General features: G+C 47.0%; 1 protein-coding gene across 2 annotated transcripts; it reads left to right on the top strand.

Annotated features, from left to right (window-relative positions):
• Positions 1–1,834: 1,834 nt before the first annotated feature.
• Sirt4 (sirtuin 4) lies at positions 1,835–10,705 on the top strand. 2 transcript variants are annotated; one of them, XM_028856567.2, is made up of 5 exons: positions 1,835–1,904; positions 4,928–5,422; positions 6,782–7,076; positions 7,888–8,097; positions 9,901–10,705. In XM_028856567.2, exons 2-4 carry the CDS (start codon positions 4,935–4,937, stop codon positions 8,038–8,040), a joined length of 936 nt encoding a protein of 311 aa, XP_028712400.1. In that variant the 5' UTR covers positions 1,835–1,904; positions 4,928–4,934; the 3' UTR covers positions 8,041–8,097; positions 9,901–10,705. The 2 variants fall into 2 exon arrangements, with proteins under 2 accessions (XP_028712400.1, XP_028712399.1); XM_028856566.2 differs by having other exon boundaries at positions 7,888–8,101; positions 9,901–10,700.
• The last annotated feature ends 2,100 nt before the right edge of the window (positions 10,706–12,805 follow it).

Raw genomic sequence — 12,805 nt, 5'->3', positions numbered from 1 at the left:
TTTGTTTTTGGTTTTTGAGACAGGGTTTCTCTGTGTTGTTCTGGATCTTGCTCTGTAGACCAGGCTGGCTTCGAACTCACAGAGATCCGCCTGGCTCTGCTTCCTGATTAAAGGTCTTCGCCACCACTGCCTTGCATTTTTTGTTTGTTTGTTTGTTTTTCGAGAAAAGGTTTCCTGAAACCCTGTCTTGAGAAAACTAAAAAAGAAAAAAAAAAAATCAAACAGTAGCTGAGCCTTTGATCCCAGCACTTGGGAGTCAGAGGCAGGTGAACCTCTGTGCTTTCTGGTCAAGACAGTGAGTGTATAAGTCTCTATGTATTGCTGGGCGGTGGTGGCACACACCTTTAATCCCAGCACTTGGGAGGCAGAGGCAGGTGGATCTCAGTGAGTTCGAAGCCAGCTTGGTCTACAGAGCGAGTTCCAGGACAGCCAAGGCTACACGGAGAAACCCTGTCTCGAAAAACCAAAAAGAGTCTCTTTGTATTATACTTGGCTTTGCTCAGATTGACTTAAAAAAACATCCATTTTTTTTCAAATTTATGGACGTGTTTCTTCATAATCCACATTGGTTGTGTGTGTGTGTGTGTGTGTGGTGTATGTGCATATGTGTAGGGGAGGCAGTGGAGTCCAGAGAATGTTGGGGATCCCCTCTTTTACTCCCTACTTTATTCCTTTTGAGACAGAGTCTCATCTCTATAGTACCATAATCCCTTTTTAAAAATTCTTTAATTTTTCAATTTTTATTTTTTGGTTTTTTTGAGACAGGGTTTCTCTGTGTAGTTTTGGTTCCTGTCCTGGATCTCGTTCTGCAAACCAGGCTGGCCTCGAACTCACAGAGATCTGCCTGGCTCTGCCTCCCGAGTGCTGGGATTGAAGGTTTGCCCCACCACCGAGCGGCCCTTTTTAAAAAAATAAAAAATGTGTGCAGATGTGGGGCAAAGGACAACTTTGTGGAGTTGGTTCTCTCCTCCCACCTTTATGTGGGTTGCCAGGCCTGTGCAGCAAGTCTTTACCTGCTCAGCCACCTGGCAGGCCCCCATCCATATATAACTCATAGCAGGGGATTTAATTACTTTGCAATGGAAGAGAATATACGTACTGAAGAGGAAAACGAGTCAATTCTGCCAACTGTGGTGGAGCACGCCTTTAATCACAGTTCTGGGGAGGCGGAGGCAGGCAAATCTCTATGAGCTCAAGGTCAAGCCTGGTCTACATAACAAGTTCTAGGACAGCTAAGGTTACATAGTAAGACCCTGTCTCAAAAAACAAAACAAACAACAACATAAACAAAAAATAAAGAAGAAAACAAGTCAATTCTATACTATGAAGTGTCTTTTATGCCTTTAGTCCCAGCACTCAGGGGCAGAGGTAGGGAGATCTCTTGAGTTCGTAGGCCAGCCTGGTCTACATAATGAGTTCCAGGACAAAGAGAAACCTGGTCCCAAAAATCAAACAAATAAACAACAACAACAAAATAAGGTGAATTCCTAAAGTAGGGCTGTTTAGGTGCTATTATGCACGCAGGACAGTGGAAACATTAACCATCTCTTTGCCGGGCGTGGTGGCACTAGCTCTTAATACCAGCACTTGAGGTGGATCAAGGAGTTTGGAGTCAGAGTAGGCCGCATGAGACCCTGTCTCAAAAAACAACACAGAATGACCAACCAACCAACTAACCAAACACAGAAACTCCAAAACGCAATCATGGCCGCATGGCCGCAGCACACCCGGAACCTTAACTGAGCTGACCAGGAAGGACAAACGGAAGTCAGGGGAGGACCGCGGTCGACTCGCAGGATTGTGGGACTTGTAGTTTTCTTCCGATTATGTCCGCCTCGTGGACTACACTTCCCGAGATGCACATGGAGTGAGCCAGTCCCACGGTTGGGTGGAAATTGTGGACGGTAAGTGTTCTGATCCGTCTTTAGGAAATCCCGCTATGCATTTTTACAATAGATTCTCTTTGTCCTTTTTGTTTTGGGGGGCTTGAGGGGACACGGAGGAAAACAGCTCGTCCCAGCCAAACCCGACTGTTGTTAAGCTGTTTCACGTGTAGTTGGGGGAATATCACGGAGAAAGCCGGGTCCTGAACTCAAGTGCAGGAAGCCAAGCCTAAAATGTTTGTCTGTCGCTGGGTAGTTTCTGCATTATATCCAAAGCTATGTCGAATGCTTGTTTTTACAATTAGAAAACCTGACAGGCAAGTTGTTTGTGTGTGTGTGTGTGTGTGTGTGTGTGTGTGTGTTTTGTCTTCTGTGTCCAAATAGCAGAATCTACAATGTACAGTAAACAGACATTATGGGGGAAATGAAGGACTTGAAGGTGTGTACGTGAAGACGCGAATAAAATCAAAAGCCTGGAAGATCAGAACAACGTCCCGAAAAACCTGCCGTACTGGGCTGCAGCGTAGCTTGGTGATAGAATAATTGATTACCTAGGGTCGCAGAGGTCCTGGGTTTGATACCCAGCACCATGTAGAAAAACACAGCAACAATAACAACAAACCCCCAAACAACGGACACACTAGAATTCAAATATCTCATGGAGAAATAAGATAAGTCCGGTGTAGCTGGGTGTATCCTGTAACCTTTGGCCTGGGCTACAGGAAGAAAAAGTAATAATTCTGATTTAAAACAAGTAGGGTTACAGAACAAATAGTCTTTGGAGGGATAATATTAACAAAAATATAGATAAGTAGACGGGTGTGTGGCACACGCCTTTAATCCCAGCCATTGGGAGGCAGAGGCAGGCGGATCTCAGTGAGTTTGAGGCCAGCCTGGTCTACAGAGTGAGTTCCAGGACAGCCAGGGCTACACAGAGAAACCCTGTCTTGAAACATGCCCCTCCCCGCAAAAAACAACTTTACAAACTTTAAATTAAAATTTATGTGCTTGGATATTTTACCTACACATGTATTTGTGTACCACCTTTGTTTCCAGTGCTTGCAGAGGCCAGAAGAGGGTGTCTGATCACCTGAAACTAGAGTTACAGAAGGTTGTGAGCCACCATGTGGGTGCTGGCAATTGAACCCAGGTCCTCTGGAAAAGCAGCCCGTGCCCTTAACCTCTGAGCCATCTCTCTAGCCCTGTAACTGACTTCTTACACTTAGCATATTCCCCCCCCCCCCCCCCCCCCCCCCGCCCCCCATGGACCATCTCTCTCTCCTCTGAATATAGCCCAGACTGTCCTGTAACTCTCTCCTTAGCTGAGTGCTGCGGGCTGCAGGAATCTATCATAAGAACTCAGCTAGTTATGGCAAAGTCACTACCTGGAGGGATCAGGGAATTCCTCCAGAGGAAGCCAAATCCCAAGGAGCTTTTGGTGTTATTTGGCTTGTGATATATCAGCTGTCTTCTGTTATGAAAATCATGTGTGCCTTCATAGTTTTCCCAATTGACTTTTCCCTAAGAAGGGCTGACAGTGTGGACTGATCACTCTCTGGACATACACATTCCAGGTATTTGGAGAACTGCCTCGGGAAAGGCTTTCTCTGGAATCAGATATCTCCCTTAGCCACTTTCAAGGACTAGCAGTGATAACAGTCCACATGCAAGTCTCCTGATTTAAGGTAAATCCCACAAGGAGACACCACCTAGGTCAGGTGGACGTTAAGCTTTACACAATTTAGCTTGGACCCTCCCTTCTTAACTTCCTCCTTTCCCAAACCTTACCTCTAGTTCCAGATCTCCCTTTAACTATCACCAGAGGCATCTAGCTGTACACTAGGGACTGAACACACCTCCCACCCTGAAGATAAACGACAGATAGCTTGGATAGATAGGGGCCACAGGAAAAAAGAAGGCAGTTTTATTTTCTCCCATTAACCTAGCAACTTATAGATTCTTAACATTTTTTACTAATCATGTTTAAGGCTATAGTTGAGCACATAAGATCCCTCTTCTTAGATATTACCCGAATTTAGCCTTTAGTTAATTCATTTCCCCATTGGTCACTTCCCTTTGGGGTTGCAAATGATAATTAACGGTTATTGCCTCTCAATGTGATTCTTTTTTTTTTTTTTAAGATTTATTTATTAATTAAGTATGCAGTGTTCTGCCTGCATGTATGCCTGCAGGCCAGAAGAGGGCACCAGATCTCGTTACAGATGGTTGTGAACCACCATGTGGTTGCTGGGAATTGAACTCAGGACCTCTGGAAGAACAGCCAGTGCTCTTAACCTCTGAGCCATCTCTCGCCAGCCCTCAATGTGATTCTTATCACCCCTCCGTTTGACCCTGGAAGCCTGGCTTTATATACCAGGACTTCCAGGGCACGAGGGACGGAGAAGAGAAAAGAGAATGGAAGAACTAGATGAGTAAGAACTTGAGAGGAACAAACTGAGATGGGGAAGAACTAGACTGAAGGGCTAGAAGAGAGGACTAGAGGAACGAGATGGAAGATGAGGAAGAGCCAGTTGGGGAAGTACTAGCTGAGTAAGAACAAGCTGCAAAGGACCTAGATGAGGCAGAGGTAAGATGAGAGAATTAAGATAGAACTTAGAGGGAGCAGTAGATAAATATAGAGAGAAATCAGGCAAGAAAGGAGCTAGACATGAGAACAGAACTGAAGCTGTGTATAAAGGATGTTATGCCAGAGGAATTAAAGCAAGTGGATGATAGAGCTCGGTGTGCTGAGATTCTATTTCCCAAAAACAGTCCTCGCGGTTAGTAGTTCTCTCTCCTGAGCCCCTGGGATGTATAATATTAAGGCTGGTCCGCTAATATTATACAAGAGGCTGAGGATAGCCCCTAACCTTCCTGCTTCTATCTCACAATTCCAGGCAAGGGCCACCATGGCAAATTTTCATAGCTGAATGTGTTCCTACAGCGGATAGACACTTTTTTTTTTTTTCCATTATCCATCCCTTGGTTGGTGGTTAACTTTCCTGGTGAAACCTAGTTTCTCTCATGGATTTCTTTTTTTGTAGAAGGAGAATGAGTGCATTGACTTTCGGGTCAACAAAGGGCCGTTGGATGAGGACCCTCAGCCGGCCGAGCTCGCGTGGCCCTACTGGGTTATTTGTGCCGCCAAGCCCTCCTGTGGACCCTGAGAAGATCAAAGAGTTACAACGCTTCATTACCCTTTCCAAGAAACTTCTCGTGATGACAGGCGCAGGAGTCTCCACGGAGTCTGGGATCCCAGACTACAGGTCGGAGAAGGTTGGACTGTACGCCCGCACCGACCGGAGACCCATCCAGCACATGGATTTCGTACGCAGTGCCCCAGTCCGCCAGCGGTACTGGGCCAGAAACTTTGTGGGCTGGCCTCAGTTCTCCTCTCACCAGCCCAACCCAGCACACTGGGCTTTGAGCAGTTGGGAGAAACTCGGGAAGCTGCACTGGTTGGTGACTCAGAATGTGGATGCTCTGCACTCCAAGGCCGGTAACCAGCGGCTGACGGAGCTCCATGGATGCATGCACAGGTAGGTGCCCAAGTCTACCGGGTTTGGCCCTAAGAGGATGTGTGTGGTTCCCCAGGTGAAGGGGCCTTTGGCTGTCTGGAGCAGGGTTGTCTTGGATCCAGAGCAAAGGCTTCCTTGGGCAAGTCGTTGGCTTTGGGGTTGGGCCTAGTGAACCGAGGAGAGGACGTAGGGACGGAAACAGGAAAAGGAGCAAGCCGAGAAAGGATGCCTTCCGGTTGGCCCGTATCCTTGGTGTAGTGCTCGCATGGGCAGAGCTCTGGGTTCAGTTTCCCGGCGCCAGGAAAAATAATGTGAGTGGGGCTGCATCCGGCAATGACTCCCAGTCTAGAATACAATTCAGAGTTGTCATCGCCACTGTGCAGAAAGAGCCACCATGAGGGCGGTGAGTAGTATTGTTAACCCTGAGTTTGGGTTGAAAAAAAATTATTTCGCCTGGTGGTGGTGGCGCATGCCTTTAATACCAGCACTGGGGAGGCAGAGGCAGGAAGATCTCTGTGAGTTCGAGGCCAGCCTGGGCTACAGAGTGAGTTCCAGGAAAGGCACAAAGCTACACAGAGAAACCTTGTCTCGAAAAACCAAACCAAACCAAACCAAAAACCAATTATTTCACCAAAAGTGAAAGCTAGGGTGTTAATGAACCATCTCCCGATCCCACCTTGATCCAGCATCACTGTTGGGGAATTAACTCCCTAACATGGTCGTTTCTCCTTTCTTCTTCTTTTTATTTGTTTGTTTAGGTGGAGACGGAGTCTCTGCGTAGCCTTGGGTAACCTGTAACTCACTATGTGGACCAGGCTGGCCCCAAGCTCACAGAGATCTGCCTGCCTCTGCCTCCCGAGTGCTGGGATTAAAGGTGTATCTCACCACCCTTCCAAAAGTGACTTCACAGGGAGTGGTAGTGACAGTCACTGTAGATGGGCAGGGACAAGTGTGGAGGGGGCACGGGTTTGAGTGCTGAGGATTGGGTGTAGACCCTTTAATACACTTCCTCATGATGTGACGATCCCCCCACCATAGAATTATGTGTGTTGCTACTTCATGACTGTAATGTTGTTACAATTATGAATCATAACACAAATATCTGATATGCAGGATATCTGATAGGCCATCTCCCGTGAAAAAGTCATTCAGCCCCAAGGGGTCGCGACCCACAGGTTGAGAACCCCCTGTTCTAGAGGTGGCAAAGGACAGGAGGGAGAAGACGAAAATGAAAATGGGTGTCCTCAGATGGGGGGCGGTCCTAGGAAAAGAAAGTGACTCTTTTTTTTTTTCGTGGGGCGTTGAAAATGGTTGGGGCTGCACTGGCAGCTTTATCCCTCGCAGGAACCAATACTCAGCAGGCCTCCTATTTGCTTTTAGAGTCCTGTGCCTGAACTGTGGGGAGCAGACTCCCCGCAGGGTGCTGCAGGACCGCTTCCAGGTCCTGAACCCCAGCTGGAGCGCTGAGGCGCAGGGCGTGGCCCCTGACGGCGATGTGTTCCTCACCGAGGAGCAGGTCCGCAGCTTTCAGGTCCCGTCCTGTGATCGGTGCGGCGGCCCTCTGAAACCAGATGTCGTTTTCTTTGGGGACACGGTGAACCCAGACAAGGTTGACTTCGTGCACAGGCGTGTGAAAGAGGCCGATTCCCTGCTGGTGGTGGGATCGTCCCTGCAGGTACCTCACTCTGTCAGGGTCACGGTGGCCCTTGCCGGTTGTACAGGGTGAGACTTCCTAGAGGTTCCCTCTTATTTGGGTTTCCTTTCTAGTCTTCGTGTGTGTGTGTGTGTGTGTGTGTGTGTGTGTGTTTGAGTGTGCACATGTGTATGCAGGAGTGTCAATGTTGGATGTCATCTGTTGCTGTCTACCTTAGGTTTTTTGTTTTTTGTTTTGAGACAGGGTTTCAACAGCCCTGGGTGTTGGGAACCGAACTGGGGTCCTCTGCAGGATCAACAAGTGCTCTTAACCACTGAGTCATCTCTCCAGCCCCTGGCATAGCTTTTGAGACAGTCTCTCAGTGAACTTAGGGGTCATGGAATGACTAGGCTGGCTGGTCAGTGAGCTCCTAGGAACCCCGTTGTTTTCTGTCTGTGAACACTAGGATTACACGTGATTACCACCAAAACCAGTGTTTATACGGATGCTGGGAATCTGATCTCAGATTCCCAAACTTGGATAGCAAGAACTTGACTCAATCCACCATTTCCCAAGCACGGGTACCCCTTTGTCGACTGACTGATTGATTCATTGATTGTGTGTAGGTCAGAGGACAACTCGTGGGGGTCAGTTCTCACCTACCTTCCATCGTGGGTTTTGGGAATTGAACTCACGTCATCTGGCGTGGTTGGACCTTTATCTGCTGAGCTATCTCACCGGCCTCTCAGCTCCCTTTTGTCTTTTTTTTGTTGTTGTTGTGTTTTGTTTCTGAGGTCGTAGGGTAGTTCTTTTCCTGGATCTAGCGCGAACTCTCTGTCTTCTGTCTGGGCAGGTGTACTCCGGTTACAGGTTCATCCTCACCGCCAGGGAGAAGAAGCTCCCCATCGCCATTCTGAACATTGGACCCACGAGGTCGGATGACCTGGCCTGCCTGAAGCTGGATTCCCGCTGCGGAGAGTTGCTGCCTTTAATAGACCCACAGTGACGGAGGTCCGATGTTCAGAGGCTGGAAAGGGACTTTCTGTTGTTGAGTCCGGCTGCTGTAGGTAAACACCTTCTCAGACCGAAGGGTCTAGCCAGGTGGAGTGGTTCATGCTTGTGATCCAGCCCTCAGGAGGCTGATTAAAGAGGGTGGCCTGGAGCTCAGGGCCAGTCTCCATACAGAGTGGCTAGATTAGGCCACAGGTGTGAGACCTTAACTCCAAACAACAAAAACAAAACAAAAGCCAGAAGACAGAGTCTGTTCCCTATTAGCCTGAGGAGTCAGGTGACTGACCAAGGAGACAGTTCTAGACTTCACATATGACCGTTTTTTAACTAAAACTAACTGTTTTTTTTTAAACAGTGGATGGGGTTTTTACTGTTGTTTTATTTTTAACCTATTTATTTTTATTGTTTGTGTATGATGTTTTGCTTGGGTGTTCGTCTGTACGACATATCCATGCAGTGCCCGCAGAGGCCAGAAGAGGGCATCAGATTCCCAGCACTGGAGTTACAGGTTGCAATCCACTCCGTGGGTGCTGGGAACCAAATGCTCTGGGGGCTGAACCATCTCTCCAGCCCTGTGTTGCTGGCTTCTAAGGACAGGGTTTTGCTGTGTAGCCCAGGCTGGCCTTGAATCTGGGGCAATCCTCTTGCCCCAGCCTCCCAAGTGTGCGCTCAGCTCTAAGTCGGGTTTGTCTTTCTCTTTAAGATTTACTTATTTATGTATATGAGTGCTCTGTCTTCCTGTAGGTCTGCACTAGAGAAGAGGGCGTCAGATCCCCCATAGATGGTTGTGAGCCACCGTGTGGGTGCTGGGAATTGAACTCAGGACCTCTGGAAGAGCAGCTAGTGCCGACTCTCCAGCCCTTATTTGTCTTTCTGAGAAATCAAAGCAAAACAAAACACAAGATGTCATGTGGTTTGTGTTGCTTCTGGAGAGGACTAGAGTTCAGTTCCCAGTTAGATGCTTATAACTGCCTGAAGCTCCGGTTCCAGGGGAATCCACCAACATCCTCTTCTGAACTCTGAAGACATCTGCACACACAAACACATGAGCACTCATGTAATTAAACATAAACCTTTTTTCTGGGGGTGGGCGAGTGAGTTTCGAGACAGGATTTATCTGGAACTCTCTCTGTAGACCAGGCTGGCCTCGAATTCACAGAGATCTACTTGCCTCTACCTCCTGAGTGCTGGATTAAAGTCAATAACCACCATACCTGGCTGTTTGTATAACTTTAACATTTTTACAATTTCATTTATTTTTGTATGTGCGTCTGTGTGTATGGATGCACAGGTATCATGGTATGTGTGTCTAGGTCAGGGAAGGATGTATAGGAGTCAGATCTTGCCTTCTATCATGTGGGCTCTGGGGATTGAACTCATGTCCTTAGGACTGGCAGCAAGCACCTTTACCCACAGAGCCAACTTACTGGCCTTGGGTTTGTTTGTTCATTTGTTTGTTTTGAGAAAGGGTCTATCTGTGTAGACCTGGCTGGCCTCTGATCCTCCTGCCTCTGCCTCCAGAGTGCTGGGATATTTTTTTTTAAATAACTAATTTTTTTTATTCTGTGTACATTGGTGTTTTGCCTACATGTAGATATGTGTGAGTGTGCTAGATGCCCTGGAGCTGGAGTTACAGACATACAAACTGCCATATGGGTGCTGGGAATTGAACCCAGATCCTCTGGATGAGCAGCCAGTGCTCTTAACCTCTGAGCCATCTCTCCAGCCCCCAGAGTGCTGGGATTAAAGGTGTGTACTACTGTGCCTGCTCCATCCTTGTTTTTTAGTGGGTAGGCTGATGTTTACAACCATTATTTCCACTCCATTGACATTAACTTGTTTGATTTCTTTTCAGGTCCCTAAGGATTCTTCCCTTCCCTTCGAACTAATGGAAGCTTACCGACTCCGTCCTATAGAGGGCGGCAGAGCAATGTCTCCAGGCCTGTCCACCGCTGCCCCCTGCTGTTTACAGACCAGCCATCAAAGTCCCGGGGTAGAGCTGCCCTCCCCCACAAGAAAGCCTTCTTCAAGAAGTAGCTGTTCTTGATGGCACAGCTGTGTCCCTTTCATACGACCCGGAAGAAGAAACAGCTGGGAAGTTCGTAAACCAGCATGGTCTGTGGAGGGCCGACATTGAGATCTCAGTAATTCTGGGAATAACCAGAAGGGCATCTGTAATTCGCTTGTAATTCCAAGTGATTGTGTCTGACTGAAGCACTTTGATATTTTTAACAACGTGAGCAATAGCATAAGTTAATTTTTTTTATTAACCGAACAATAAATTATTTTTAATAGCATATCAAGTGTGCAGACTGTGCATTTGTATATACAAGAAAGCACAGGTCTTATGCCAGTGTGCCGCCAGGATTTCTACTTGATGTTAGCTCTCAGAAGGGGACGCTGACCTTGGGCCTGGTTTGTGATGAGGAAACAGTTCATTCCCTGTGGGTTCTCCAGCTGGTATGTTTGATCACTGCGCTCAGTGGAAAGAATCGGTGTGCCCTGAAACGTGAGGCACGTGGAAGACTCACGATCTGCTTCGGAAAGCCTCCTGTCTGAGTTGAGGACAGGCAACACAGGCTCGCTCCACCCCAGCCTCGGGAGCAATCTCAGCTGCCAGGGTAATGCATGGTCTTGGGCTGTGCAGAGTGCGGGGCTGCCCCATCATTCATTCTGAAGACATACAGGGTTGTAAATCTCATTCCAGGATTTTTTTTCCTAAAGACATGATTTTTAATTTGTTCATGTGTATCTTCCTGTGTGTGTATGCACAGGTGTCCAACAGGTCCAGAAGAGGGCATTGGAGTCCTTGGAGCTGGTACCCCAGTTGCTCAGGAGTGAGCTAATGAAGGTGCCCGGGACTGAACTCTGAAGGTGTAGCCAGGGCTCTTAACTGTTGCACCATCTGTCTAGATATTCTGCTCACACACACCCTTTTTTTGAAATAAGGGCTCACCTGCAGACATACGTGTTTTCTTTGTATTCTCTACTGAGGTAGAATTCTAAAAACACACAAACAAACAAAGAAAAAACCCAACCAACCAAACACAAATCTCTCCCAAGAAGAACTTGATATTTCTGGAAGCCCTGGCTATTCTGGAACTCACTCTGTAGACCATGCTGGCCTCAAACTCAGAGATCTTCCTGCCTCTGCCTCCAAAGTGCTGGGATTAAAGGTGGCAGATCTTTTTTTTTTTTTTTTTAAAGATTTATTTATTTTGTATATAGTGTTCCTTCTGCATGTATCCCTGTCTATCAGAAGAGGGCACCAGATCTTATTTTTTTTAAAGATATATTTATTTATTATGTTTACAGTGTTCTATTTGCATGTATTCCTGCATGCCAGAAGAGGGCACCAGATCTCATTACAGATGGTTGTGAGCCACCATGTGGGTGCTGGGAATTGAACTCAGGACCTCTGGAAGAACAGTCAGTGCCCTTAACCTCTGAGCCATCTCTCCAGCCCCGAAGGTGGCAGATCTTGAATAATTAATACACTAATTAATTCAGGCCAGTTCAGAGACAAGGCCTTCTGAGGCCCAGATTGGTTTCTAACTCATTACTTATCTGAGAATGACTTTGAATTTCTAATTCTCCTGCCTCTACCTCCCTAATTATGAGATTGCAAATGTGTGCCACTATGCCTGGCTTAAAGTTTCTTTTACTTTATTTTTCAGTGCTGGATACTGAATACGAGAGCCTTGTGCATGCTAGGAAAATACTGTCCATGAACTACATTCCTAGACCCTTTAATTTTTTTTCTTCTTTTTGGTTTTTGAGGCAGGGTCTCTCTATGTAGTACCAGCTGTCCTGGAACTAATCATGTAGAGCAGGCTGGCCTTGAATTTACAGAGGTCTGCCCGCCTCTGCCTCCTGAGTGCTGGGATTAAATGTGTATACCAGCACACCCATTCCAGAAAGCTTTTTTTTTTTCTCTCCATTTTCACTTACTACAAATAGAGCACAGCATGGAGTTGAAACTCAGAAAATAGACACAAGTAGGTTTCAACCTGTTTTGCTCTTTACTAATTAGATGAACTTAAGTTATTTTGTGTGATTTTTTTTTTCCCGAGACAGGGTTTCTCTTGTGTAGCTTTGCACCTTTCCTGGAACTCACTTGGTAGCCCAGGCTGGCCTCGACCTCACAAAGATCTGCCTGCCTCTGCCTCCTGAGTGCTGGGATTAAAGGTGTGCGCCACCACTGCCCGGCATTTTGTGTGATTTTCAGTCATATTATTGAATAAATAAGGACTGGCTAACACAGTTGGCAGGACGGTTGCCTGGCAACACAAAGCCCTAGGTTAGATCCCTAGCACATAAAATGGGCATGGTGGTCCAGACCTGTAATCCCAGCTCTCAGGTAGAGGACTGGAGCTCAAGGTCATCATGCCTACCTAGTGAGTTTGAGGCTAGCCTGGGCTAGTACCCTAGACCCTCAAAAATTAGAATAATAGTTACTTCAGTGGGTTTTGAAGAATGAGTCACATAGCAGAGTATTTGGCCCACAGTAGGCAAAGGCCCCCACAACCATTAGTGTATAGGATGGAGAAGGAGATGACATTAATCCCGCTAACCTTTGTCCCTGTGGAGTATACCCAGATTCTTGATGATCTTCCCCAGGGCCTCATTTTTCTTGTATAGATCTAGTTATTCATGTATTTTATATATATATGGGTGTTTTGTCTGCATGTACATCTGCACACCAGCAGAGGGCATCAGATCTCATTCCAGATGGTCATGGACTGCCTTGTGAGTGCTGG

The sequence above is a fragment of the Peromyscus leucopus genome, chromosome 23 (genome assembly GCF_004664715.2).
Source record: "Peromyscus leucopus breed LL Stock chromosome 23, UCI_PerLeu_2.1, whole genome shotgun sequence".
In the NCBI taxonomy this organism is placed as follows: domain Eukaryota; kingdom Metazoa; phylum Chordata; class Mammalia; order Rodentia; family Cricetidae; genus Peromyscus; species Peromyscus leucopus.
Note: the sequence above shows the minus strand (reverse complement) of the source record. Positions and strands in the feature narration are given on the sequence as shown.

What these genes read in the sequence shown, in the direction of transcription:
- Sirt4 (XM_028856567.2), top strand. Translation starts at nt 4,935, where the DNA reads ATGAGTGCATTGACTTTCGGGTCAACAAAGGGCCGTTGGATGAGGACC. An exon ending in CTCCATGGATGCATGCACAG is followed by an intron (nt 5,423 to 6,781) that starts GTAGGTGCCCAA and finishes ATTTGCTTTTAG; the next exon opens with AGTCCTGTGCCTGAACTGTG. An exon ending in TGGTGGGATCGTCCCTGCAG is followed by an intron (nt 7,077 to 7,887) that starts GTACCTCACTCT and finishes CTGTCTGGGCAG; the next exon opens with GTGTACTCCGGTTACAGGTT.